Consider the following 27,500-nt stretch of genomic DNA (forward strand, 5'->3'; position numbering starts at 1 on the left):
TTTCCCCCAATTTTATCATTTGAGCCCCTTATATGTATCTAAAACAGCATTCCATAATTTAAGAAAATCTAATTCACTAAACTTCACCCACAGTGAGAAACTAACTCATGCATTTCTACCATGATTATGCTACTGTAATGAGTTGATGTCCTCAGTTGAGTAATCTTCAGTTAGTTCAAAATGAGGGTAGCACGTGTCCTTAGCAGGAAAATAATGTTAGAGCATATGAATTATTAATTAATTAATTATAAGCCCATTAATATTATTATTTTAATGGGTTAGACTCTACTGATTTCCTTAATGTTTATGACGCTGGACGTAGGGTTGAATGTAAGTCACACACCCTTTGCATATGTTTACAGTCATATAATTCATTCATACATTCACCTTCTAAACTGCTAAATCCAGTTTGGGGTTGCGGGGGGCCAGACGTGTCCTATAGAACAGCCCACCAGGCTGGAACCAACGCTAGACAGGGCACCAATCACATCACAGTAGCTACACCACCTTAACGTCCAATCACATCACAGTAGCTACACCGCCTTAACGTCCAATCACATCACAGTGGCTACACCGCCTTAACGTCCAATCACATCACAGTAGCTACACCACCTTAACGTCCAATCACATCACAGTAGCTACACCGCCTTACATCCAATCACATCACAGTGGCTACACCGCCTTAACGTTCAATAACATCACAGTAGCTACACCGCCTTAACGTCCAATCACATCACAGTGGCTACACCGCCTTAACGTCCAATAACATCACAGTAGCTACACCGCCTTAACGTCCAATCACATCACAGTAGCTACAACGCCTTAACGTCCAATCACATCACAGTAGCTACACCGCCTTAACGTCCAATCAGTCCCTCTGTCTCTGTTCTTGAGCTCTTGGATTTCTGATGCATTTGAGCACTTATAGGTGCTCAGTGTAAATGATAAAGGATAATCTTTTATTTTGTATTATTAGAGTGAGTTACATTTACCAGCATACTATAACTGTGGATGCTAGGCAGAAGGTTTCTACTGTGAGTGTGGGTGATAAATGATGGTGTTATATGTAAATCATTGATGTATAATTGATAATGATGAGCATTAAAAGCCTGGTAACTGCGTGACTCTTCAACCTTCCTCAGGAGGTGTGATTCTGGCCTTATCATCTCTGATACTGGTCCCAGTAGCTTTCACCTGTCCTAAGGAGTGTTCATGTGATAGTCAAGTCAAGGTGGTGGACTGTCAAGGGCAAGACCTCCACGACATTCCCCATGAGCTTCATCCTGACACGCTGGAGCTGTATCTTCAAAATAACCACATACGAGGCATCAGCTCCATGGCTCTCCGGGAAACGCCACAGCTCCAGGTTTTAAACCTGGCCAACAACTCCATCACCATGATCTCCCCCAGGGCCCTCCTGGGACTTAGAGGCTTGAGGAACCTTAACCTGGCCAACAACTCCATCCGGGAGTTGGACCGCCGTCTGTTCGGTTCGGTACAGAACTTAACTCAGTTGGACCTTTCTCATAACAACATGGCTGGGCTCCCTGGAGCGCTAGCGGATAGCTTCCACCATCTAACCCATCTGTGGCTGCAGTATAATCGGTTGACCAAGTTGGACCGCACTCACCTGGAAGCCCTAGGGAACCTTCAGGTGCTGCGCCTGAGGGGGAACCCCTGGAGGTGTGACTGTCAGATGATCGGACTCAAGCTATGGTTGGAGACATTCACTTTTAAAGGTAGGGAACGGGCCCAATTTGCTTTTTAGACATCCAGTTCTAGTACTATACGACTAGAAGTGTCAAGTAATGAAGTACAATACTTCGTTACCTTACTTAAGTAGAAATTTTGATTATCTTTACTTTTCTGGAGCAATTATTTTTCAACTAAAAAAGTAAATATTTTACTTCTACTCTGTACATGTTCATGTAATTATTTGAACTTTATATTTGAAATTTAAATCAGACAAACGGGTGGGTTTCCCGAAACGTTCTTAGCGCTAAGTACTTCGTAACCTCGTTTGAAACGTATGAGGTTAAGAAGTACTTAGCGCTACGAACGTTTCGGGAAACTCACCCCAGATATACATATATTCAAATACTTTCAGCCAGATAAAATATAAGACATACAGGCCATACAGGGAGAAGTGAAAATGAGGAGTCAGAGGTATGCTAATGTGAATAGGTGGGTTTTAAGCCGAGATTTGAAGGTAGATAGACAGACGATATTGCGGATTTGAGTAGGAAGGGTATTCCAAAGAAACGGGGCAGAGTAGCTAAAAGCTCTAGCTCCCACAGTAGACAATCGGACAGGAGGGAGAGTGAGCTGGCCGGCTGACGAGGATGGGAGGGTACGAGCAGGACGGTATGTTTTAACGAGATCAGCGATATAAGAGGGAGCAAGTCCATGTAGAGCTTTGAATGTAATTAGTAGAATTTTATACTGGATCAGGTAGTTAACAGGGAGCCAGTGGAGTTCTTTAAGGACAGGGGTGATATGTTCAGTGGTAGGAGACCTGGAGATAATCCTAGCTGCTGAATTTTGAGTTTATGTAGATATTTTGAGTTTATGTAGATACTTCTGAGGTAGGCCATAAAGAATTGAATTACAATGTAGATATTTCTGAGGTAGGCCATAAAGAATAGAATTACAATAGTCTAGTCTCGATGTTACTAATGCATAGACCAGAATAACTGTACAGGATTGACTAAGAAATGGACGCATTCTGTTAATGTTCCTAAGATGAAAGTAGGCTGAACGTGTAATATTGGAGATGTGTGTTTTGAAGGAAAGATGGCTATCAAAAACTACTCCCAGACTTGTAACCTGGGAGGACAGAGAGATAGCGCAATGATCAAAATTCAAAGTGAAAGACTGACTTTTTTTGAGAATGCTCTTAGTTCCTACTAGGAGAATTTCAGTTTTATTGGTGTTTAATTGTAGAACATTTTCAGAGAACCATTCTTTTGCTTGGTCTAAACAGTTTACCAGGGAGGAGGGCGGGAGAGTATCATTGGGTTTGGTGGAGAGGTAAAGCTAGGTGTCGTCAGCATAACAATGAAAATGTATTTTGAATTTCCTAAATATTTGGCCAATTGGGAGAAGATAGATTATGAATAGGAGAGGTCCGAAAACAGAGCCCTGCGGAATGCCACAAGTGACTTTGGATAGAGACGACTGGTAATTCTTGAGGCGGATGAACTGGGAACGATCACTAATGTAGGAAGAGAACCACTTAAGCACTGTATCGGTGAGCCCAATGGATTTTAGGTGATCAAGTAGTATTGGGTGAGAGATGGTGTCAAACGCAGCCTTGAGATCTAAGAGGATAAGATTCGTGAGCCGACCTGAATCAGCTGCCACTAGAAGATCGTTAGTTACTTTAAGGAGAGCAGTTTCTGTGCTATGGAGAGGACGAAAACCAGATTGAAAGGTCTCATATAAGTTATTTTTGCTAAGGTAAGTATGAATCTGAGTATAGACAATGTTCTCTAGAATTTTTGAGATAAATGGTAAACTTGAGATTGGCCGGAAATTATTAAAATCAGTCTGATCTAATCCAGGTTTCTTAAGTATGGGTGTAATCATGGCCAATTTAAGAGAGGCAGGGACAGAACCAGTAGAAAGAGAAGACTGAATAATAGCAGTAGGAGGATGAGCAGATAGAGAGGATGAGCAGGCTTCGATAAGATTTGTTGGAAGGGGATCAAGAATGCGGGTTGTAGGCTTAGCTTTCTTAATAAGATGGGCTATTTCAGTAGTTGTAGGGAGTGTAAAGGTAGAAAAGGAAGAAGAAGCGCATAGCAATAGATCAGGAATGCAGGAAAAGAGCGCGGGTGTTGCCCTCAGAAGCCGTAAACAATGTCCGATAATAAACAGATTTTGCAGCAGAAATAGCTTCCTTGTAATGCATTAGGTGGCTGTGGTACATTTCCTTGTGTGCTGCAAGTCCACTTTTCTTGAACAGGCGCTCGAGCTGTCATCCCCTAGATTTTAAGTGGCGCAATTCAGTGGTGTACCATGGCGCACTACGAGCAAATGAAACTGTCCTTGTTTTTATTGGGGCGTATTTATCCAAAAGGTGGTGTAACTCCGTGTTATACTGGGATAAGAGAGACTCGGGGGAGACAGAACCTGAGTTCCATTGTAAAGAACTGACCACAGACGATAACTGAGTCTGATCAATGTTCTTTATGTTGCAAACCGAAATAACTCGAGGACTGGTTTTCACAGCAGGTAGTGTTGCAGTGAATGAGATCAGATGGTGGTCAGAGATGGGAAGTTCCGTAGCTGCACAGTTCAGAGCAGTGATCCCAGAGCAGCAGATGAGATCAAGAGTATGCCCTTTGCAGTGTGTTGGAAAATCCACAAGCTGTTGCAGGCCAAATGTGTCGATGCATGACAAAAAGTCCTTGGTAATTGTATTACCTTTATTATCCATGTGGATATTAAAGTCTCCCAGGACTATAAGGTTCCTGAGCAGATTGATGTTAAAAACGCTGAAAAGTTGTTCAAAAAGGCAGCACTGAACTTAGGTGGACGATAGATTGTAGCTAAGATGGTAGGAGATGGTCCATTAATTTGGATTGTAGCAGATTTGAATGATGGCTGATGAGTTACAGACAGTCTGGACACTTTCCACTTCTTATTATAGAGAATAGCGATACCGCCCCCTCGCCCTGTGACGCGGGCTTCACTGGTAAACACAAACCCAGAAGGAATGCACTGATTTAACTGAAAAAAATCACCAGGTTGCTGCCACGTCTCCGTTAGAGAAAGTCGAAGTTATGGTCCGTGAGTAGATCGGAGACCAGAGGCCTCTTATCAGAGAGAGAGCGGATATTCAGCATTCCGATGTTGAAGTAGTTAACGCTGTGGATGCTGTTAGCCGACCTAGCCAAGGTAGCCAACACATCCCGGTTAATAGACCGGGCACAGCGGCCACTTACTGGTCGCGGTAAAGAAGTCCAGAGAGATCGTATCAGCTTGCTGTCATCAAATGTATATCTGCGGCGACATCCACGGTGGACATATTTACTGTGAGGGAGACAGGAGATATCCCGATGGAGAGACAGAGCCGGTGGTTGTTCTAGTGACTGGGCCCGAAGGCGTAGCCGAAGAAGTTCTTGAACTGTATATTTAAAAGTGGGTAAATCCGTCACACTAGGCATTGCGCTAAATAAAAGTGAAATAAAAGAACAATAATACAATAATACACAACAATACACAAAAATTCGGTAAAAACACGATAAGCGGTAAGGGTAGCGGCAGCCAAACACGCCAGCGTGCACCCATCACGAAGTCCACTGAGTTTATATCAAAAGCCTTCTGTTGTCATGTGTGTGTTTGTCGTCATGGTAATAAATGTTCCGTGTAGTGCCCCACTCCCTCACTGCCCCCACCTCACCACCTCGACAATATGGTTTTAACGCATTTAAAAATGCTTTAGTTTTCAATGGGCATATATGCAGCTGAAATAGTTAGCCTAGTGCACCCCTAATTTTTATATTAACATTTTAAAATAACATTAAAGCCATTATGACTTTTAGATAAATATTTTGGGGAGAGATGGGGTAGTGCCCTATAGGCTCTGTGATACAGCCTATATTTTTTTCCTTAATGGCATTTCCCCCCTTACATTACTTTTACTTTTATAATTTAAGTAGTTTTGAAACCAGGAAGTTTACACTTTTACTTGTGTAAAAGGCTTGAGTAGATACTTCACCTTCTACAGAGGTATTTTTAAACCCTAGTATCTATACTTCTACCTGAGTAATGAGTGTGAATACTTTTGACACCTTTGTATAAGGCTAAGGCAGCTATAAGATGTTTTACTTGTAAGGGCATCTCCATTAAACTTCAAAATATCTACATCATGTGCTATATTGTGCCTTGTACTTTCATTGGCCAAAATGTCAGGTAATGTTTTCATGCTATGTTCTTATACAGGGTTCTAGACTATTGTACAGAACTGTTGTACATTTCATTGGGTTGTTTTGACTGTCATGCTTCTTTGTTCATAATATGGGGTAGTTCTACCAACCTCTACTTGGGACCCCATAAATGGTCCATGCTATTAAGTTTTTCAGTAAAATCTTAGAATTGTCACTACACTTGAACTACCTACAGGAATTCATAGCTATGCTGAATGCATTATATATGTAAGCATAGTCAGCAAACCTAATTAGCTATGAATGCAGAAGAAACAGAAGAAAAATACATAATACCACAACAACAGATCCCAAAGGCACAGATGCCTTCTTATGTCTACCAGAAATAAAGACCCAGCAGGGACATCAGACCCAACAGGAGCATGTCAGTACCGAGTGAATCTACAACCACAATTGAGGTCACCACTGAAGCAGAAACACTATATAGAATACACAGAGGTTCAATCATTCCTGTCAGAGCTCAGAGGCAATATTAACGCAGGAGAATGTTGTTAGCTAACATCTTGATGTCAGCAACTGTAATTGTAAACCTGACACTTGTACCCTTGACTTAAAAAATAACTTGGTAAAAAATAGATTTAACGAGATTTAATGTGTACAGACCTGTGTGACAAACTTTCCACATAAGAATAAAGTGTGGAAGTCTAGAACCCAAAAATCTATATATTTGTTTGAGATTGAGCGTCAATTGATACTTGATGCTTTTCCAGAAGCATTTCAGGAAATCTTTATATATAAATTTTTAATTTATATGAAAACACATGTAACGCTGGGCAGAACAGGGAGGCGGACACAAACGCTGTGGAGAGCGAGATTTATTCAAAGAAATTCCAATGGCAGAGTGGAAGTAGCAGGCACGGGTCATAACGGGAGGGCAGTCAAGACAAGAAATATACACAGGCATACTTGGAATAAGACAACTGAACACAACGGAAAACACGGAACAGCACGAAACGAAAAGCACAAAGAGCGAACTCACAACCGAGAAGCACACTGGCTAACAGCACAAAATAACCGACACCAGACACAGGAGACACCGGGACTATTATACACAGAACTAACTGGGAACAGGTGCTAACAATGACGACAGGGGCGTGGCAGACAATAGGGAATCATCTAAACAAACGAGCAGGGCGGGATTAACAGGCAAGAAACACAGACACGGGGAACAGGAAGATTGGAATGACAGCTAGGAGAGGGGGCGTAGCCGTGACAACACAAACTGAAGTTGACATATTGTCCAGAGCTGCTCTAAACCACTGCAATAATAATGAAATCATTTAATATAAAATTTTAAGTTCATTATTTACAACTGCTAAGATTGAAGACATATACTTGGAGAATCGATCCTGCCTTAGCTCGAGGCTCACAGTAGCTAAACACCATGTCACAAAGTGAGCCATAGTGAAAGCTAGATTATTTTAGAAAGGAATGCTTGACATATATTTTTTAACAAAAGATTAGGAAATGCCCCCCCCCCCCCAAAATTGGTAATTAATACGTTTTACATAAATGAAATGTAGTCATGTGCTAGCTTGTTTCAGCATGAGTACTGCATCCCACCTGCCCCATGTCCATTTCTATGGCAACCGTCTCCCTGCCTGATTGGACTTCTCTTGGACTAAATCATTCCCTGTGTCTCCGCCCCTTTTGTCCTGTCTTTCAGTTGTTGTGTGTTTGTGTGTGGTGGTGTTGCAAGTATGTCCCCCAGAATCACTTGTTTTGATTATATTTACAGACGTGAACATTGTGCAGATGTTTTTGTTTTGTTTATGTGTGCCTTGCGGGCAGATCCTCCCAATGTACTTACATTAATATGGAAATTTATTCTGATGCTATAACAGCTGTTTAATCTGTCTCCATCTCTGAGTCAATGTCTCTTTTCATGAAATGCAGTTAGTCAGTATTTTAGAAATATTTAATACTACTCACAATGTGCTCAGAAGAGTATTGTAGAATTGGAAGTTTTTTTTTAATTGTACATTTAACTGGTCAAGCTTGTTATAATTTACATTCACTGTGGCACTGAATCAAACATAAAAACCGAATCCCACTGGTGAGTCATGACACTATATCTGATAACTAAATGGCTTGTTAGAGACATGAGACCTGGGGGTTGAGGGTTAGTGATGTAATACAGAACGTGAGAAGCCATGTGGATTACAGGAGCTCAATCCGCTCTTTAATCATAGATACAGAAATAAGGAGTAGCATGAATATTATTATCCAGTCAGTAATGAGAAAGCTACGAAACAGCTGTCTTCATTCTGGCCAGATACACACACACACACACACACACACACACACACACACACACACACACACACACACACACACACACAGGTCACTATCTGGCTATCTGAATTGTCTGAAATAAAACCGCACCTTCTGAAATTTGGAAAAATGGTCACCAATTATGAATAGTTCCACTAATCTGTCACACAGCATTGAAATCACAATATTATTATTTAATTTTAGTGGTTTTGGCTGTTTTAATGGGTTTCATTCTTAGTATACTGATACTATACAATTTTTCGTATTTAATTTCGTATCTAATTTGCATTTTGCATGCATTGTACTGATACAATATTCATAATCATAGCGCATATGATTATGAGACGATGTAAGAAAGGCCCGAGTTGCTAGCTCTGTGATGTGATTGGGTCCTAGCCTGTACCTTCTGTGATGTGATTGGGTCCTAGCCTGTACCTTCTGTGATGTGATTGGGTCCTAGCCTGTACCTTCTGTGTTGCTGGGATAGTATGTTCAGCACTGTTGGAGAAGCCAGCCAAGCGGCTAGCTCATACAGCTGACTGACAGGAGACCAAGCATCCAAAACTAGTTTCGAGGCAAAGCCATTTACTATCTATCTTGTTTACAACTGCATGTAAATTATTTTGTGTATACTGTTTATGTTAATCTGTTTACAACTACTGTATAATTCCATTGTGGTACTGGAAATGGTGATATTTTCTGCATGATTATAAATCAAATACTGATACATAAAACTCTTAAATATATTTTCAACTTCCTCTTTTAATCCTCTGCTTCTAGGATTAACATTAATCTGCAGAGTTTCCAATAAAATAACTTCACTCTCTTCATTTTCCATTTCAGTTCCTCTCCATTCTTTCCACTTTCATCCACCCTCCCTCAACTCCTCCCACACTGACTCTGTCCCTCAGTCTCCGTAAATGCGTTACTCCATGGCTAATCTGCTCTGTCCACTCTCTGTCCTCTCACCTAGGAGGTGTGGTGGACGGCGTGGCCTGTGCCTGGCCGGACGCCATGCAGGAGCGTGACCTGCGACACGTGCCCTACGCGCTCTTCCACACCTGCATGACCACCAGCTACAGCTACCTGTTCGCCAACATCCACCACGTGGACGGCCAGCACCGCCTGCTCCACGGCCCCCAGCCCTGGCCCAGCCCGGAGCCCCCCGCGGGGGCGGAGCCGGGGCCGCCGGTGGGCGTGCCCGTGCAGGAGTGCGAGGCCAAGCAGAAGCCCCGGCCTGTCAGTCTGCGGCACGCCATCGCCACGGTGGTGATCACCGGCGTGGTGTGTGGCGTGGTGTGTCTGATGATGCTGGCGGCCGCCATCTACGGCTGTACCTACGCCGCCCTCATGGCAAAGTACCATCGGCAGTTGAAGAAACAGGAGAAGCAGGCAGGTGCGGCGGAGAAGGACACCCCAGACAGGGAGGAGGACAAGGAACCACTGGAGAACGCCATAGCATGAGCTGGAGAAGATCTAATGGCCGGCAAATCCATATATGCACCAGGAACACATGGCAGATACATTGAAGACAGGCACAAACAAATAGAACACACAGACATACACATAATACCACACAAACAGACATGCATTACATATACAGTTGTGATCAAATTTATTCAACCCCCACTGAAATAAAGTGTTTTGGCCAGTTTGACATTGATTTTGATCATTTCAGTCATCTTATTTACAATTATATCAAAGAGGCACTTATAAATTAGACAAACATAACATAATATTTATGATGGAATAACCACAAATGTCTTTACTGTGCTCACATCATTATCAGTTTTATTCAACCCCCTAGTGACATTATTTTTTAGTACTTAGTACAACATCCTTTTCCAGTTATGACAGCTTTCAAGCGTGAAGCATAGCTTGACACAAGTGTCTTGCAGCGACCTATGGGTATCTTAGCCCATTCTTCATGGGCAAAAGCCTCCAGTTCAGTCACATTCTTAGGCTTGCGCACTGCAACTGCCTTCTTTAGGTCCAACCAGAGGTTCTCAATTGGATTTAAGTCTGGTGATTGCGATGGCCACTCTAGAATGTTCCAGCCTTTCATGTTCAACCATGCTCTAGTGGACTTGGATGTGTGCTTCGGATCATTGTCCTGTTGGAAGGTCCAACGTCTCCCAAGCCGCAGGTTTGTGACTGACTCCATCACATTTTCCTCCAAGATCTCCTGGTACTGAAGGGAATTCATGGTACCCTGCACACGTTGAAGCTTTCCTGTACCATTAGAAGCAAAACAGCCCCAAAGCATAATTGACCCCCCGCCATGCTTCACAGTAGGCAAGGTGTTCTTTTGTTCATAAGCCTGGTTCTTCCTTCTCCAAACATAGCGCTGGTCCATTGTCCCAAACAGTTCTAATTTAGTTTCCAAAACCTGTTCCAAAACCTTTGTGGCTTGTCCACATGACTTTTGGCATACTGCAGTCGACTTTTCTTGTTCTTTGGAGTCAGCAAGGGGGTGCGTCTGGGCGTTCTGGCATGGAGGTCTTCGTTATGCAGTGCGCGCCTTATTGTCTGAGCTGAAACTTCAGTGCCCACATCTGACAGGTCTTTTTTCAGTTCCTTAGCAGTCACGCGGGGATTTTTCTCCACATTACGCTTCAGGTAGCGCACAGCAGTCGCGGTCAGGATCTTCTTTCTGCCACGACCAGGTAACGTTTCCACTGTGCCCTTTAACTTGAACTTGCGAATGATACTTCCGATAGTGTCTCTTGGAATATTTAACAACTTCGCAATCTTTTTATATCCATTGCCATTCTTGTGAAGAGCAATAACCTCTTCTCTTGTCTTCTGGGACCATTCTCTTGCCTTCACCATGCTTGGAAACACACCAGTAGATGTCTAGAAGGAGCTGAGTATCACAGTCCTTTTAAATCTGCCTAATTGGTGCTTATCATGCTTGATTGCTGCTCGTTGACATCCACAGATGTTTTCAATACCTGATGGAAAACACTGGAATGAACCTCTGTTCTTAGGAGTGGTAGTCGTAAAGGGGTTGAATAATTGTGTCAATGAAGAAATCACAAAAAGGCCATTTAATACTTTATGACAAAAAAAATTGATGCTATCTTAGTTGCATTTAGTTCTTTAACAAGTCCTTGTAAGATTTCATTATGAACACAATTACAAATGTGCACTGAATTCCATAAAACCCTTCGCAGCATTGGGGGTTGAATAAATTTGATCACAACTGTATACACACACACCAGACACAAAAACATCACACAGAGTTACACACAGAAGATTCTGGACTTCTGGACTGGACTCTCTCCAGGACTCTGGCCTTGCCAGTGACTGAGCAATAGCACACATTCTTCTCTATCCCTTGTTCCCAAATATCATTTATAAAAAGGAATTTGGATGGAACTTCCAAGGATGAGAAGAGACAAGTTCTACAATGCAGAGTATTTTTATAAGATGATTTCTAGAGACATGGTAGGCCAAAGACACCCTACATATATACATATCAGTAACCTCTAATTGTATACCTAATAACTCAGAGAGTAATAATTTTTTTGTCCAGTGAAAACACATTTACAGCAATATGTATATACTGATTAATGTTGTGGTTTTCTGTTTCTGGTGAGGGATTGGTTGGTCTGCTTCTCGGAGTTTGATTGGTTGAGCAGGGAGCTGCTGGATGTTTTCATTTGGCCTTCTGTATGTGCGTGTACAGCGGGGGGTTGGGGTGGGGTTTGGTCAGTGTGTGTGTGTCGTGGCCCAGGATTACGTTTCCAGTTCATTTCAGCATAATTCTAATCTGGATATTAGCATATCTTCTGCATAAATTTGCATAAAGAAAATCTACATATGCATTTAAATCATGGGTATCAGGATTGGTATGGGAGACTTCTGAAGAGCTGGACTGTGGGGACGAGTATTTGAAGTTGCCTCCCACCCTCACACACATGGAGAGAGGTGTGAAGGACACAGGCAAAGATGTCTGAAATGTATCACCTTATATAAGAGGACAGTGGGCCGCTAACCAACACAAATATGTACATCACATGGTGCTTACAATAATAACGTGAAAGCCCTATCGTCTGTAACCAAGGCTGCTCAAAGCAGAGAGCTTCTGCTAGTCACCCCCTCACCCATAACAGCTGTCCTGGACGGATGATGTTATCAGCTTGTCAGGTGGGGTTAGTGCTAGCAAATTCTCAACAGGAGAATACTGATTGGGCGGACATGAGACCAATCCTCTTACTGAGGAGCACAAAATCATCCAATCATCAACAATGTCTGAGAGAGCGAGAAAGAGAGAGAGAGAGATATACACACCATCAAATGAATGGTGGTGCATATTTTACAATAAAATACGTCAGAAATAAAAATCTATGCACAAAATATACTTTTAATAATAGGGACAGTTGTACGATTTGTGTGCAAGCACATGTTTGTAAATATATTTTTGTTCATATTAACAAATCTGCTGATCGAGTATATACTGATAGAGTATATATGTGTGTAGGCATATTAGAGAACAGAGATATGATTGGTAATAAATTTTACATTTGTTGAGAAATGTATTTTCATGGTCTACTTAGTTTGGTGTGTGTGTATGTGTGTGTGTGAACAATCTGTAGCAAGAACATTTTGCTCATGCATCAGTGTATTCCACTTGCCTTTTTGCTAAGCCCCGGCATTTAGCATTTGTGTGTGTTTGCTTGTGAGTGTGTGCGCGCGTGTGTTCCTCCGCTCCACACTCTCACTCTTCACCTCCTTTCAGTGCCATGAATGTCACCTCTCCTACACTGTCCTCTAGTCACCTCTGCCACTGCTCTAACACGCAGTTGGGAGATGTTTACCCTTCAATGTCAGTGTTTCAAAACTTGGTTAATGTTCCAAGCATTAATATTAGTGGTGGGACTTTAACGCGTTAATTTCAATTAATTACAGGAAAATTAACGCACTAAAAAAATTAACGCATGAGACACTTTTGCACCGTGGAATGTTTCTCAGTGCATGAGTTCCAGACATACAGATTATATGGACGCACAATAAGATCATGATGGAGATTACTGAAGAGGCTACGCTGGTGGATGGGAAATTTAAATATAAGAAACTTCCAGATGGAAGTACAAACACACTTTATTTACACTTTATGCAGGAAGGAGTTCGCTTATCACAGGAGCACTTCCACCGTTACCACCTCAACGCAAAACATTTTGGGGCTAACGCGCAGGTCAGTAGTAATGATAATTTAGCTGCTAAATGTATTCCTAGTACGATAGGTTGACCAAACGTCCGTATTTCCCGGGACATGCCCGTATTGCACATCCTGTCCCGACCGTCCCGGGTTTTTTTAAGTGAGGAAATGTCCTGGTTTTTAAATTAGCGTCATTGGACCATTTAAGACTGGATTAAACTTTAGCGAGTGACCGTAGCGCACGACTCCGCACACGTTTATACATGACGCGTCACATTATTTGTGTTGTTCGCTTTCTGTGGTCGAAGATAAAGTCTTACAAGAAGCGCTGCACATTGCGTCAACTGATGCAAGTTACGAACTGCCGTCTAGAAAGACAATGTCGAAGAAAATCCAGCAGCTGTATGATGAGGAAAGGGAAGTAAAACAGGTTATTGTGAAGAGCGCCACAAATGTGGCTCTGACTGGTGATCACTGGACCTCTGTTAGCAACAAGAATTATCTTGGTGTGACAGCTCATATTATAGATGATTAATCTATAGATGATAAAGATCCAGTCATTTGCTTTGAGCATGCAGAAGACCACTTCTAGGCACTATGGAGATGCCTTTGGCAGAGGCCTGGGAAATTTAAGAAAAATATACCATCTAAAATGGTATTAAAAAACATCTTCTGATTTACTTCAATTCTTCCATATCCTGAGTAAAACTCCCAAAATTAAACAAAATTTTTGGTCAGAATTTCCAGTGTCCTGAACTGTTTTCTGCACTCATCTATTGGTCTGTGTAGTAGACTGGTGGAAAAATAAACCAGATGTTGAAGTTTATGATTATGTTCATTGATTCATTCATCATTCAAACTTAAATTAATATTTCTCATGTTAAATACTGAAATGCAATTAAAATGCGATTAATTTCGATTAATTAATTACAAAGCTTCCAATTAATTCGATAAAAAATTTTAATCGCGTCCCACCCCTAATTAATATATATCATATTCAGTTAGAAGCTTCAGTTAAGAGCTTGTAACGATTCACGGGGCGGGGAGATTAGCAGGAGTGACGCAAGTGCAAATAAGAAGGATTTAATAGAAAGACAGTGGTAAACCAAAGGACAAAACACAGAAGACAAAAGGGTAGCTACACTAAACAAAGGAGAAGACACCACTAAACAGGTAAGCTATATAACTGGGAATATAACGTATGAGGACATAACAACTAACAACTACATACATACAGAGGCGGTCTTTGCATAGAGGCGTTGCTAGGCAATTGCCTTGGGCCCCTCCCACTGTAGGGCCCCCTTGTCTAGCTAAAGCCAGGTTCACACTACACGACTTTTCAGTCATCAGGTTTTTGTGCCGTCCGCACTACACGACTGGTTGTGCTGTAATCGCGAGTCTTTCAGTTGTTGTGGCTTTCACACTACATGACTGATCGGTGACGCGGGCTCACGAATTAAACGACTGGGGTATCGCCGACTCACCTGGCTGCCGTCCAAAAACACGAGAACACGAAAACGAAACTCTCGCGAGAACCAGCAACACCACGAAGAAGATAAAAACAACGTACATGTACTCCACGTTTTCGTTATTATTATTATTATTTTTACCGTTTAACCACTCCATAGTCCCAAATTGCCAGAATTATTTCATCTCTCCGTTGCAGTGAACATAGATATAGTCAATCGCACTATTTCTCCAGTGCTGTCACAATAACTTAAACACAGTCTTGTAGTAAAGTTGTATGAAGCTAGACGCTGCAGTTGACTCACAGTCGCCAACTGCTAGATATTAAACATGCTAGATATCTGCCGGTTGTCTGCGATGAGTTGGCGACCACTCGGCGACGGCTCAGCGAGCGTCTTTCAGCAGTTCACACTACACTGAGCGAGTGCCGAATGATCCCCGATTTGCCTCTGACCACAGTTTCTGTCGGCGATCTACAAAAACAGTCAGCGACTGAAAAACCAGCCTAAAATCGTGTAGTGTGTACCTGAACTTATTTCTCGCATATTAATGTTGATGGGCCCCCTAGCTAAATTCGCCTTGAGCCCCCAAATTGCTAAGTCCACCACTGCATACATATATGGGGAGAACATTACACAGGAGAAGCAATGACTACAGGGGCAACAAGGAAGAAGCGAACTACAGCATAAACAAAACAATAAACAGGCAAAGAGAGAACAAACACCAATGGCTACTAATGATGGGGAACACAACAATGAAACACAAGCACATAACCTAAAGAGACATAACCCAAACAAACAGGGACTAGGAGTGACACTAAGAGCAAGAACAAAAGACAAGGCATGAACAAACAAGAAGTAGGACAGAGAGAACCGAGGGACTCACATACAACGAATGACCGACAAGGGAGTGAAACACTCGGGGTTCTTTATACACAGAGACAAGACGGTGAAACAAGACTCAGGTGTGTGGGTACTAACGATGAGGGCGTGACAGACAGACGGAGGAACGAATGGGAGCGGGGAGCTAGGCGGGACCAGGGAGGAGGGAGGGGCTGGACGTGACAGAGTTTCAGTTAGGGGCTTCAGTTAGGAGCTTCAGTTAGGTGTTTCAGTTAAGAGCTTCAGTTAGGAGCTTCAGTTAGGGGCTTCAGTTAGGTGTTTCAGTTAGGAGCTTCAGTTAGGTGTTTCAGTTAAGAGCTTCAGGTAGGAGCTTCAGTTAAGAGCTTCAGTTAGGGGCTTCAGTCAGGTGTTTCAGTTAAGAGCTTCAGTTAGGAGCTTCAGTTAGGTGTTTCAGTTAAGAGCTTCAGTTAAGAGCTTCAGTTAGGGGCTTCAGTTAGGGGCTTCAGTTAGGAGCTTCAGTTAGGAGCTTCAGTTAGATGTTTCAGTTAGGGGTTTCAGTTAGGGGTTTCAGTTAGGAGCTTCAGTTAGGGGCTTCAGTTAGGGGCTTCAGTTAGGTGTTTCAGTTAGGTGTTTCAGTTAAGAGCTTCAGTTAGGAGCTTCAGTTAAGAGCTTCAGTTAAGAGCTTCAGTTAGGTGCTTCAGTTAGGGGTTTCAGTTAGGAGCTTCAGTTAGGGGTTTCAGTTAGGAGCTTCAGTTAGGAGCTTCAGTTAGGAGCTTCAGTTAGGGGTTTCAGTTAGGAGCTTCAGTTAGGAGCTTCAGTAAGGGGCTTCAGTTAGGGGCTTCAGTTAGGAGCTTCAGTTAGGAGCTTCAGTTAGGTGCTTCAGTTAGGAGCTTCAGTTAAGAGCTTCAGTTAGGGGCTTCAGTTAGAGGCTTCAGTTAAGAGCTTCAGTTAGGAGCTTCAGTAAGGGGCTTCAGTTAGGAGCTTCATTAAGGGGCTTCAGTTAGGAGCTTCAGTTAGGTGCTTCAGTTAGGTGCTTCAGTTAGGTGTTTCAGTTAGGGGTTTCAGTTAGGAGCTTCAGTTAGGGGTTTCAGTTAGGTGTTTCAGTTAAGAGCTTCAGTTAGGAGCTTCAGTTAAGAGCTTCAGTTAAGAGCTTCAGTTAGGTGCTTCAGTTAGGGGTTTCAGTTAGGGGTTTCAGTTAGGAGCTTCAGTTAGGAGCTTCAGTTAGGAGCTTCAGTTAGGGGTTTCAGTTAGGAGCTTCAGTTAGGAGCTCAGTAAGGGGCTTCAGTTAGGGGCTTCAGTTAGGAGCTTCAGTTAGGTGCTTCAGTTAGGTGCTTCAGTTAGGAGCTTCAGTTAAGAGCTTCAGTTAAGAGCTTCAGTTAGGGGCTTCAGTCAGGTGTTTCAGTTAAGAGCTTCAGTTAGGAGCTTCAGTTGAGAGTTTCAGTTAAGAGCTTCAGTTAGGAGCTTCAGTTAGGTGTTTCAGTTAAGAGCTTCAGTTAAGAGCTTCAGTTAGGGGCTTCAGTTAGGGGCTTCAGTTAGGAGCTTCAGTTAGGAACTTCAGTTAGGAGCTTCAGTTAGGAGCTTCAGTTAGGGGCTTCAGTTAGGGGCTTCAGTTAGGTGTTTCAGTTAGGGGTTTCAGTTAGGAGCTTCAGTTAGGGGCTTCAGTTAGGTGTTTCAGTTAAGAGCTTCAGTTAGGAGCTTCAGTTAGGAGCTTCAGTTAAGAGCTTCAGTTAAGAGCTTCAGTTAAGAGCTTCAGTTAGGGGCTTCAGTTAGGGGCTTCAGTTAGGGGCTTCAGTTAGGAGCTTCAGTTAGGAACTTCAGTTAGGAGCTTCAGTTAGGAGCTTCAGTTAGGGGCTTCAGTTAGGGGCTTCAGTTAGGGGTTTCAGTTAGGAGCTTCAGTTAGGAGCTTCAGTTAGGGGCTTCAGTTAGGTGTTTCAGTTAGGAGCTTCAGTTAGGAGCTTCAGTTAAGAGCTTCAGTTAAGAGCTTCAGTTAAGAGCTTCAGTTAAGAGCTTCAGTTAGGTGCTTCAGTTAGGGGTTTCAGTTAGGGGTTTCAGTTAGGGGTTTCAGTTAGGAGCTTCAGTTAGGAGCTTCAGTTAGGAGCTTCAGTTAGGGGTTTCAGTTAGGAGCTTCAGTTAGGAGCTTCAGTAAGGGGCTTCAGTTAGGGGCTTCAGTTAGGAGCTTCAGTTAGGAGCTTCAGTTAGGAGCTTCAGTTAGGTGCTTCAGTTAGGAGCTTCAGTTAAGAGCTTCAGTTAGGGGCTTCAGTTAGAGGCTTCAGTTAAGAGCTTCAGTTAGGAGCTTCAGTAAGGGGCTTCAGTTAGGAGCTTCATTAAGGGGCTTCAGTTAGGAGCTTCAGTTAGGTGCTTCAGTTAGGTGCTTCAGTTAGGTGCTTCAGTTAGGTGTTTCAGTTAGGGGTTTCAGTTAGGAGCTTCAGTTAGGAGCTTCAGTTAGGTGTTTCAGTTAAGAGCTTCAGTTAGGAGCTTCAGTTAAGAGCTTCAGTTAAGAGCTTCAGTTAAGAGCTTCAGTTAGGAGCTTCAGTTAGGGGTTTTAGTTAGGAGCTTCAGTTAGGAGCTTCAGTTAGGAGCTTCAGTTAGGGGTTTCAGTTAGGAGCTTCAGTTAGGAGCTTCAGTAAGGGGCTTCAGTTAGGGGCTTCAGTTAGGAGCTTCAGTTAGGTGCTTCAGTTAGGAGCTTCAGTTAGGAGCTTCAGTTAGGGGCTTCAGTTAGAGGCTTCAGTTAAGAGCTTCAGTTAGGAGCTTCAGTAAGGGGCTTCAGTTAGGAGCTTCATTAAGGGGCTTCAGTTAGGAGCTTCATTAAGGGGCTTCAGTTAGGAGCTTCAGTTAGGTGCTTCAGTTAGGTGCTTCAGTTAGGTGTTTCAGTTAGGGGTTTCAGTTAGGAGCTTCAGTTAGGGGTTTCAGTTAGGTGTTTCAGTTAAGAGCTTCAGTTAGGAGCTTCAGTTAAGAGCTTCAGTTAAGAGCTTCAGTTAGGTGCTTCAGTTAGGAGCTTCAGTTAGGGGTTTCAGTTAGGAGCTTCAGTTAGGAGCTTCAGTTAGGGGTTTCAGTTAGGAGCTTCAGTAAGGGGCTTCAGTTAGGGGCTTCAGTTAGGGGCTTCAGTTAGGAGCTTCAGTTAGGAGCTTCAGTTAAGAGCTTCAGTTAGGGGCTTCAGTTAGGGGCTTCAGTTAGGAGCTTCAGTTAGGAGCTTCAGTTAGGTGCTTCAGTTAGGAGCTTCAGTTAAGAGCTTCAGTTAGGGGCTTCAGTTAGAGGCTTCAGTTAAGAGCTTCAGTTAGGAGCTTCAGTAAGGGGCTTCAGTTAGGAGCTTCATTAAGGGGCTTCAGTTAGGAGCTTCAGTTAGGTGCTTCAGTTAGGTGCTTCAGTTAAGAGCTTCAGTTAGGAGCTTCAGTTAAGAGCTTCAGTTAGGGGCTTCAGTTAGGGGCTTCAGTTAGATGAGGTAAGCAATCTAACTGGAGAGCAGGTGGTACATTTAGTGAGTAGTAAATATATCAGCATTGACAATGAATGGTGAAAGAGGGCAATAATTGTTGGCTAAAGAATGGACATTCAGGTAGGTTAACGAAGAGATACACTATATTGCCAAAAGTATTCATTCACTCATTCAATGATCAGAATCTGGTGTTCCAATCACTTCTATGGCCACAGGTGTATAAAATTAAGAACCTAGGTATGCAGACTGTTTTTACAAACATTTGTGAAAGAATGGGTCACTCTCGTGAGCTCAGTGAATTCCAGCGTGGAACTGTGATAGGATGTCGCCTGTGCAACAAATCCAGACATGAAATTTTCTCGCTCCTAAATATTCTACAATCAACTGTCAGCTGTATTATAAGAAAATTGAAGTGTTTGGGGATGACAGCCACTCAGCCATGAAGTGGTAGGACACATAAACTGACTGGGTCAGCGGATGCTGAAGCGCATAGTGTGAAGAGGTCGCCAACTTTCTGCTGTGTTTCTGGTGTGGATGAACTTGACTGGCCTGCACCTGGTCCTGACCTCAACCCAGTAGAACACCTTTGGGATGAACTAAAGTGGAGACTGAGATCCAGGCCTTCTCGTCCAACATCAGTATGTGACCTCACAAATCTGCTTCTGGAAGAATGGTCATAAATCCCCATAAACACACTCCTAAACCTTGTGGACAGCCTTCCCAGAAGAGTTGAAGCTGTAGCTGTATATTGAACACTAGGGATTAGGAATGGGATGTCACTTTATTCATTTCCCTGAGGTAAACCTCCCAAAGGGATCAATAAAGACAGATCGATCGATCTATCTATCTATCTATCTATCTATCTATCTATCTATCTATCTATCTATCTATCTATCTATCTATCTATCTATCTATCTATCTATCATATGTGAGTCAAGGAAGGTGAGTGAATACTATTGGCATTTACTTTTATTTATCATCCATTTTGTTTCTTACCTCTTGGTTACATTGTTATGCTATCCAAGTGTTTTAATATGTTTGTTGTGCCCCCCTGGGCCTTTCTGTTGACAGAAACACAACAGTACACACAACTCTAAACTGATTGGGTCTTACATGTCTGGAAATGTCTGTCTTTCCTTGTTTTGTGAAAAAGGAAAAGACAGAAGCCCCTAACTGAAGATCAGATGGCTGGAGGAAGAGGTGACTGTGGGCTGTTGGTGTATAGTGTGTTTATGATTTCAGTTTGGCAATTATTGTTTTCTAATTATACCTGGGTCAAAACTGACCCTAACAGAAAGGTCATCATTTTAACAAGAGCATTTTATAATTTAGTTTAGAAAATAATTAATTAAATTGTTTAAATTGAAGTTCCTGACGAAGTCAAAAGTTGTTTAAATTATTTTTAATCTATTTTGCATTATATTTAATGTCACGGTCACAGCTCCGGACCCTTCCCTGTGGGCGTGCCGCTATGTCGTCTGCGTGTCGTTATGTCCATATTTGTAGTTCCATGGGTGTGGGTCATTTGTGAGCGTGTTCGTAGTATCACCTGTGCCTTGTCTCGAGATCACGAGGGTCTGTGTTAATCACCTATTTAATGTGCGTTCGCGCAGTGTCTTGTGCTCGTCTTTGTCTAAAGCTATGTGTCAGCGTGAGTGTGTGTGTGTGTGTGTGTGTGTGTGTGTGTGTGTGTGTGTGTGTGTGTGCGTGTGCGCGTGCTGCTTGCGCTCCGCACAGAGCTTATTTGTGTTGTCAATAAATGTTACTTGTGCACCGTATACGTCGTGGTGTCTGCCTCCTGCACCCGCCGTTACATTTAAACTATTATGCATTTAAAACCTACAAACGGGTCGGTCACAACCCTAACACTAGGGTTAAAGATGAAAGATCTGTTAGTCTTGTTTAATGTTTTTTGCTGAAAGGCAAAATATAAATGAACCTAATTACCTAATTATTCACAATAATAATTATGATAATGATTTAGTTAGCCTTAATTTTAAATGACCATTTTAATTTTAATTATTTTATTGCAATTGGTCACATGACCAAAGCTATTTATTTCTGAGAATTGATATATTTACATCAGAGTTCAACAAAAATTAATAAAATGTGTTGTAATACAAATACAATTCCCATATTTGGTGCAACAGCACGCATCCCATAAATCACGTGGTACAGCAGCTACGCTGGTGTTGTTCGCCGTGTGTTTGTCCCTTGTTTGTAGCCACGCCCCTCTTGTTATGCGTGCTCTGGTTATCGTCCGCGTTTTCTGTGGTTTTGGGTAGATGTAAATGTACACACACACACACCTCAAAGGATCTAGTGATATTTTAACAGCATGATATTGTCACGTGATGTGCTCACAGGAGACGTGCACATAACGATCACAACTGTATCGATTACTTAGTGCCTCATTTCAATTATATAATTAGCATGGTGTTAAAATATTACTAGGTCCATTATGTGGCCTAAATAAAAGTAATGTGATGGCAAAAATGACTGGCTAGGACCTGTTATGTTGAATAATGGATCAGGTTGTGCACTGCTCCACGGGGACACCTGGTGGGCCCTCTCCGCCTGTCTTATTTGTTTGATATGTGAGTCATTGATCATTTAAAGTGGACCTACCAACTCGAAGGACGTTGAAAATAAATTTGTGCTTGGAAGCTTTTAATAACAGGACTATAACACAACTCAACTCAAACTAATGCAGGGAGGCTAATCCAAACGTATGAAACTGTGGACGTCAACTGCCTGTTTTGCTTTTTTACACTGAATTGAAAAGATTCTGTATATTGCGATTCTGTATATTGCACTTTGTTGTTATTCATTTTTTTGTGTAGAACGTAGTGCCTTCATTCATTCATTTTATGAACCAGTTCATAAAATTGCTAATTCATATGGATTATTGCATACTTTTGAAAACCTAAAATGCAGTAAACTGAAAAAAACTAAAAAAAAAAAAAACAGTGCGTGTGTTCAAATTTCTGATTGATGGTGCATAATGCGTGGCCTTCAGAGTGGGGAGTAATGCACTAACTTAAAAATATTCAACTTATTTATCTGTCATAAATTATTCACAAGAGTGAAATGAACCTTTTCACACAAGGAACAGAAAGAAACAGAGAGAGGAAAGCAATAATTATAAATAATTTCTTCTCCTAGCCCTGCTTAATGTATTTTATAAGCAAGGATTTAAGAAATGAAAGCTTACAGAAGTTTTATCTTTTATGTTCGCACAAACATGGTGTGTGTGTGTGTGTGTGTGTGTGTGTGTGTGTGTGTGTGTGTGTGTGTGTGTGTGTGTGTGTGTGTGTGTGCATGCTTGGTATGACTGAGTTACCAAGTGAGTGACAGAACGGGCCAAACACCACTAAGCTGAATCACTGTCAGCTGCTGAGCTTAAACTCTACATAATCCTGTCTTCATATTAAACTGTTTCACACACACACACACACACACACACACACACACACACACACACACACACACACACACACACACACACACACACACACACACACACACACAATCTGCAAGATACATAACAAAGAGAAATATCCTACCTGCGGCAATGGGTGACTTCCTCTCATCTAGTAACTGAATGGCTGTGCTGGCCAGCACAACACTCTTGTTCTCTGAACCTACACACACACACACACACACACACACACAAAAGCACTGTTGTGTTATATACCTAGTACGGTCGCAATGCATTTGTGCTCAGTATATATTAATAATATTATGAAGGTGACCTCTCCATATAGCCAGGTAGCAGCAAACATCTGTAAACACCTGGTGAATATGGGCACTATGGCATTGTTTTAGAGACAAGTGTTCACTTTTAGAGAAATGAGATCTGTCTCTAAGATATTACTGAGGAGAAGAATGGAAAGCTTAAAGAATCATGCCCTTCTAATGACGAGAGAGGGAGAGAGGAAAAGAGTGAGAGAGGGAAAGACAGAGAGAGAGAGAGAGAGAGAGAATCCAAACATCATTTAAAAAGAGGAAAGGATCACACATATATGCTTGTATATGAAGGTAATCCTTAGGGATAAATGTGTAAAACAATTTGGGACAATTTTCAGGACACAGGATTAGGTCTAGGACAAGAATTCACTGCCAGTTGGTATGTGCCCTATCAAGTTCATTGTAGCTGAAACTTGTGCTTAAACTTTGTTCATAAATCTGTTATATGTCACAAGACGATGTGGAAAATAAACCAAAAAAGAAACTTTTGGGTTAAAAAAAAGAACCCTCAAATCTTCTGGAATAAAACCAGGGGAGTGCTTGAGTAGAAAGTATTTCCTACTGTCATACTTCTGTTTGTTATTAAGAGGCATTTGGCCACAATATGTTTCAGACATCCACAAACAAATATCAGCTAATAAAAGACATAACATAAGGCCTTAATCACTGAGTGGGGACAGGCCAACAGAAATGATCAAAGACAGTACGGCTTTTATGGATAGATCTTAGGCCTGAAGGTTAATATAATTACATGAAGAAAGTCTGGGCTGACTAGATCTGATTCTTGGTCTGTTGTTGAACTTTATATCTTAAAAAGGGTTGGTTTAAGATTTTAACTTTTCATACAAGAATACAACAGAAATACATTTTTGCACCTCCCTGTTTCGAGAGAGTGGTTCAAAATAGACACAGACAGACAAATGGACAACAAACCAGAAACAAACTAATATGATGTTGCGGTTTCTGCCATACACACACTTAGACCTTTTTTGTCCTTTTATTCTTTGAGGGATTTTTAGTGTATTTGCTGAACTGCCACAAGGAGTCACTAGTTTCTAAAAAGAGGCAGTGTTCACAGATCTTCAAAACGACACGCTGCATGTTGACAAATGTTTTGTTCACAAGTTCTTGATATTCTGAAGACCATCTTTACAAATAAGTGGACATAAAGGGACACTGAGCAAAGAAGAGAAAATGATGTGTGTGTGTGCGTGTGTGTGTATGTATGTGTGTGTGTGTGTGTGTGTGTGTGTATGTATGTGTGCGTGTGCGTGTGCATGCGTGTGTGTGTGTGCATGCATGCGTGTGTTTGTGTGTGTATGTGTGCGCATGTGTGTGTTTGTATGTATGTATGTGTGTGTGTGTATGTGTGTGTGTGTGTGTGTGTGTATGTGTGTGTGTGTGTGTGTGTATGTGTGTGTGTGTGTGTGTGTATGTGTGTGTGTGTGTGTGTGTGTGTATGTGTGTGTGTGTGTATGTATGTGTATGTGTGTGGTTGTCTATGTGTGTGTGTGTGTGTATGTCTGTGTGTGTGTGTGTGTGTGTGTGTGTGTGTGTGTGTGTGTGTGTGTGTGTGTGTGTGTGTGTGTGTGTGTGTGTGTGTAGGTCTGACCTGTGTTGAAGGGGAGTGAGTAGACGAAGGTTCCTGGCACTTGCTCCGCTGCTCGTTTGTACCACAGGGGGAAGTGATCAGCGTTGAACACGCCCTCTTTATCCTCCGCCGTCAGGAAGTCTCTTACAACACACACCACCCACCAATTGACCTCACAAGAAATTATCTCCACATATATTAGCTATTTACTTAAGCTATTTAGTACAACTCGTTCACAGTGATAATTAAACCGATTTTAATGCAGGGCAATCCTATTGACATATTTACAATAATCCAAGTTAGCACTATTGCTGGTTGTGAGGGGTTTTTTTTTTCTTACTGATTGCTTAGTTGGTCTGGCACCACAAACAGATTAATTCGTGACAGGCCGGTCCGAGTCCCCAGGTAAGCTATCTCCACACCTTTATCAGAGTTCCTGTGGTGTTGGATAAGGGCCAAGATTAGCCGTGAAGAACATACCTACAGACGTGCCTGTTTGTATGTGCACATATGTGACTGTGTGTGTGTGTGTGTGTGTGTGTGTGTGTGTGTGTGTGTGTGTGTGTGTGTGCGCAGGTGGCCTCCATACTCCGACTTGTTGAGAACCAGGCTGGTCCAGTAAGCCTCTATTGGAGCAGTCACCACAGCGTCAAAAAGAACCTCGTGAATCAACTCTTTGTCACCTATGACAACAACGACAAAAGTCAGACTTGTCCAACGGTGTGTGTGTGTGTGTGTGTGTGTGTGTGTGTGTGTGCAACTACCGCCACTTCACTCACACTCGAGGTGCAGTTCTCCACCAAAGTAGCTCTTGATAGCCTCCACCTGAGATAAGTCCTGATGTTCGGGGTACTCGTCCGTGTTACAGTACGTCCTGTAAATAAACACCCCACAGACACTCAGAGTTCTGCTGTAACCTTCACGTGGCCATCACACGCGTGGTGCCCACGTGTCCCTACAACTGTTAACGTACCACTCGTCCGCCAAGGCTACGTCCGGATGCTCCAGGTCATGCAGTCCTGAAACACAACACACACACGTCAGCGTCTCACCGCCTCTGGACGGCCATGTCTGCTCACCAAACGGCCTTCTGACTTAATCACGCCACTTTCATTTTCAATTTGCGGAGCACCTATTTTTAGCGTGCGGGGCTTTAGCGTGCCCTGCCTTTACACATCTGCTATTTAAGTTAAGCTAAATGACCTCGGAAGAGTCAGTTCAATTTCTCGTATGCCTTTTTTAATGTGCATGGCCAGTTCTGTCAAGTTGAGGTAGCTAATAATAAATAAAGACACCACAAAGCTACCTGGCATTAGGTCCCAACCATTTTGGTGGGATTTACCTCAATTGGTGACTGAAGTCTCTCATGAAGTTAACCGCATACACAAAATTAACATAATGTACACATTATGAACCTAATTCTGAACCTGTGGATGGAAAGAGTTAGTGAAACCAAAACAGACAGACACACACACACACACCCTGATTTGAACAGGCGAGCCGATCCACACACCCATGCAGTCGTTTTCCATATTTCATTCATAATTCATCAGACTTTCTGCTGGGTGAAAAATGTCTGTGTGGATCAGACGTGACGGCCTGGACCATCACAGGAAACGCCAGCTCACGCTTGCACAAGCCCAAATGGTAGCAGTGTTTAGAAACGCACACGTAACCTGGACCCATGAATATTAACACGCATGACTCAGAACGGGGCAGAAACCACGGGGTAAAAACAGTGGTACCTGGCAACACATTTAAGCGTGTAAGCACAAAGAAAACATTTTCTTTCAGCTGGTTATAAATAGAGTGCTGGGAAGAGCAGGACGTGGGAGACGCGTGATGGACACTTACCTTCTTCAACAGTGACGCTGCCCCTGAAGAAATATTTACCATGACCCCTCGACAGGGCTACACCCAAGCTGCAAAACAGGGGCACACAACTTTAGGTTTCACACACACACACACACACACACACACACACACACACACACACATAAACACACAATGTTTTATGGTTGTGGGTGCATACACAGGGGTGTGGTGTATATGGGACTAGCGTGTGTGGGTGTATATGTATGTGTAGATATATATGTATATATGTATATATATGTATGTATGTGTATGTATATATTTATATATATGGATGGATGTATGTATGTATATGGGTATATATGTATATATTTATGGGTTAAATGTGTGTGAGTGCATACGTGTATGAAAGAAATGTGTGTCTAGGTGTATGTGGATGTGCGGACCGGCTGCTCTCTGTGGTGGGGGTGGTGTGGATCCGTGCTTGGATGTGGTGGTGGGGGGGGTTGCCGCCCTGGTCTCCCCGGGTCGACCGCTCCCTGCCTTGAGCTGGGGGGGCAGTGAAGTTCGGTGCTCAATGAGCCAGCTAGCAAGCTGGCTCTCCTCTTCCAGAGGACCCTTTCCTCTGGACCTAAGCATTCCCACCCCCCCCCCCCCCCCCCCCCCCCCCCCCCACACACACACACACACACACACACATCCTTGCTCATTTAGGATTCTGGGGACAGGCAGGTACCCAGAGGTTGACGAGGTGGGCCTGCTGCCATGGTTCACCCGTCTCCTCACCACTGTCTGTCCCTCAGTTTTTACTGCACTTTAGACATTGAGGGCCTTTGAGGGGACGGTGTGGACATGCACTCACGTTTGCCCTAGCATCTGTCCCCTCAATTTTAACTGCACCATAGTATCACACACTACGACACATGCATATACACCAACACCTACACACAACACTGGGGGTGGAGGGGTGGGAAGGCCTTCCTTCACCCACTTCCTGCTCCCTGCCGGGGCGGGGGGGGGGGGTTGCTGGCGCGGGACTGGGCTGGTGGCTTCCTAGGACCGCTACTGGTCCTTGCTGGTCCAGCCATCTGCCCCTGCCGCAGAGGGTGTGCTAGTCTGGATAAGTGTGTGTCTCTGTCCTTGTTTTCTTCTTGTTTCTGAATGGGTGGATGAATGAGTGCGTGTTGGAGGGAGGGGACATATGGCCAGGTTTGGA

The 27,500-nt window shown here is 42.8% G+C and overlaps 2 protein-coding genes across 2 annotated transcripts in view; one reads left to right on the forward strand and one right to left on the reverse strand.

The window, feature by feature from the left end:
* lrtm1 (leucine rich repeat transmembrane protein 1) overlaps positions 1–12,494 on the forward strand; it is a 14,390-nt gene extending 1,896 nt beyond the window's left edge. Inside the window, exons 2-3 of the mRNA XM_077003025.1 lie at positions 1,143–1,739; positions 9,199–12,494. Coding sequence (XP_076859140.1) covers positions 1,143–1,739; positions 9,199–9,689 — 1,088 coding nt within the window. The 3' untranslated portion in view covers positions 9,690–12,494. The remainder of the gene's footprint in view (positions 1–1,142; positions 1,740–9,198) is intronic.
* cacna2d3a (calcium channel, voltage-dependent, alpha 2/delta subunit 3a) overlaps positions 1–27,500 on the reverse strand; it is a 242,577-nt gene that overhangs the window by 38,252 nt on the left and 176,825 nt on the right. Inside the window, exons 21-27 of the mRNA XM_077003026.1 lie at positions 26,327–26,394; positions 25,446–25,491; positions 25,252–25,346; positions 25,062–25,155; positions 24,813–24,908; positions 24,494–24,615; positions 22,698–22,775 (exon numbers count right to left, since the gene is read on the reverse strand). Of these exons, the coding sequence (XP_076859141.1) occupies positions 22,698–22,775; positions 24,494–24,615; positions 24,813–24,908; positions 25,062–25,155; positions 25,252–25,346; positions 25,446–25,491; positions 26,327–26,394 (599 nt within the window). The remainder of the gene's footprint in view (positions 1–22,697; positions 22,776–24,493; positions 24,616–24,812; positions 24,909–25,061; positions 25,156–25,251; positions 25,347–25,445; positions 25,492–26,326; positions 26,395–27,500) is intronic.

The sequence above is a fragment of the Brachyhypopomus gauderio genome, chromosome 4 (genome assembly GCF_052324685.1).
Source record: "Brachyhypopomus gauderio isolate BG-103 chromosome 4, BGAUD_0.2, whole genome shotgun sequence".
Lineage (NCBI taxonomy): Eukaryota > Metazoa > Chordata > Actinopteri > Gymnotiformes > Hypopomidae > Brachyhypopomus > Brachyhypopomus gauderio.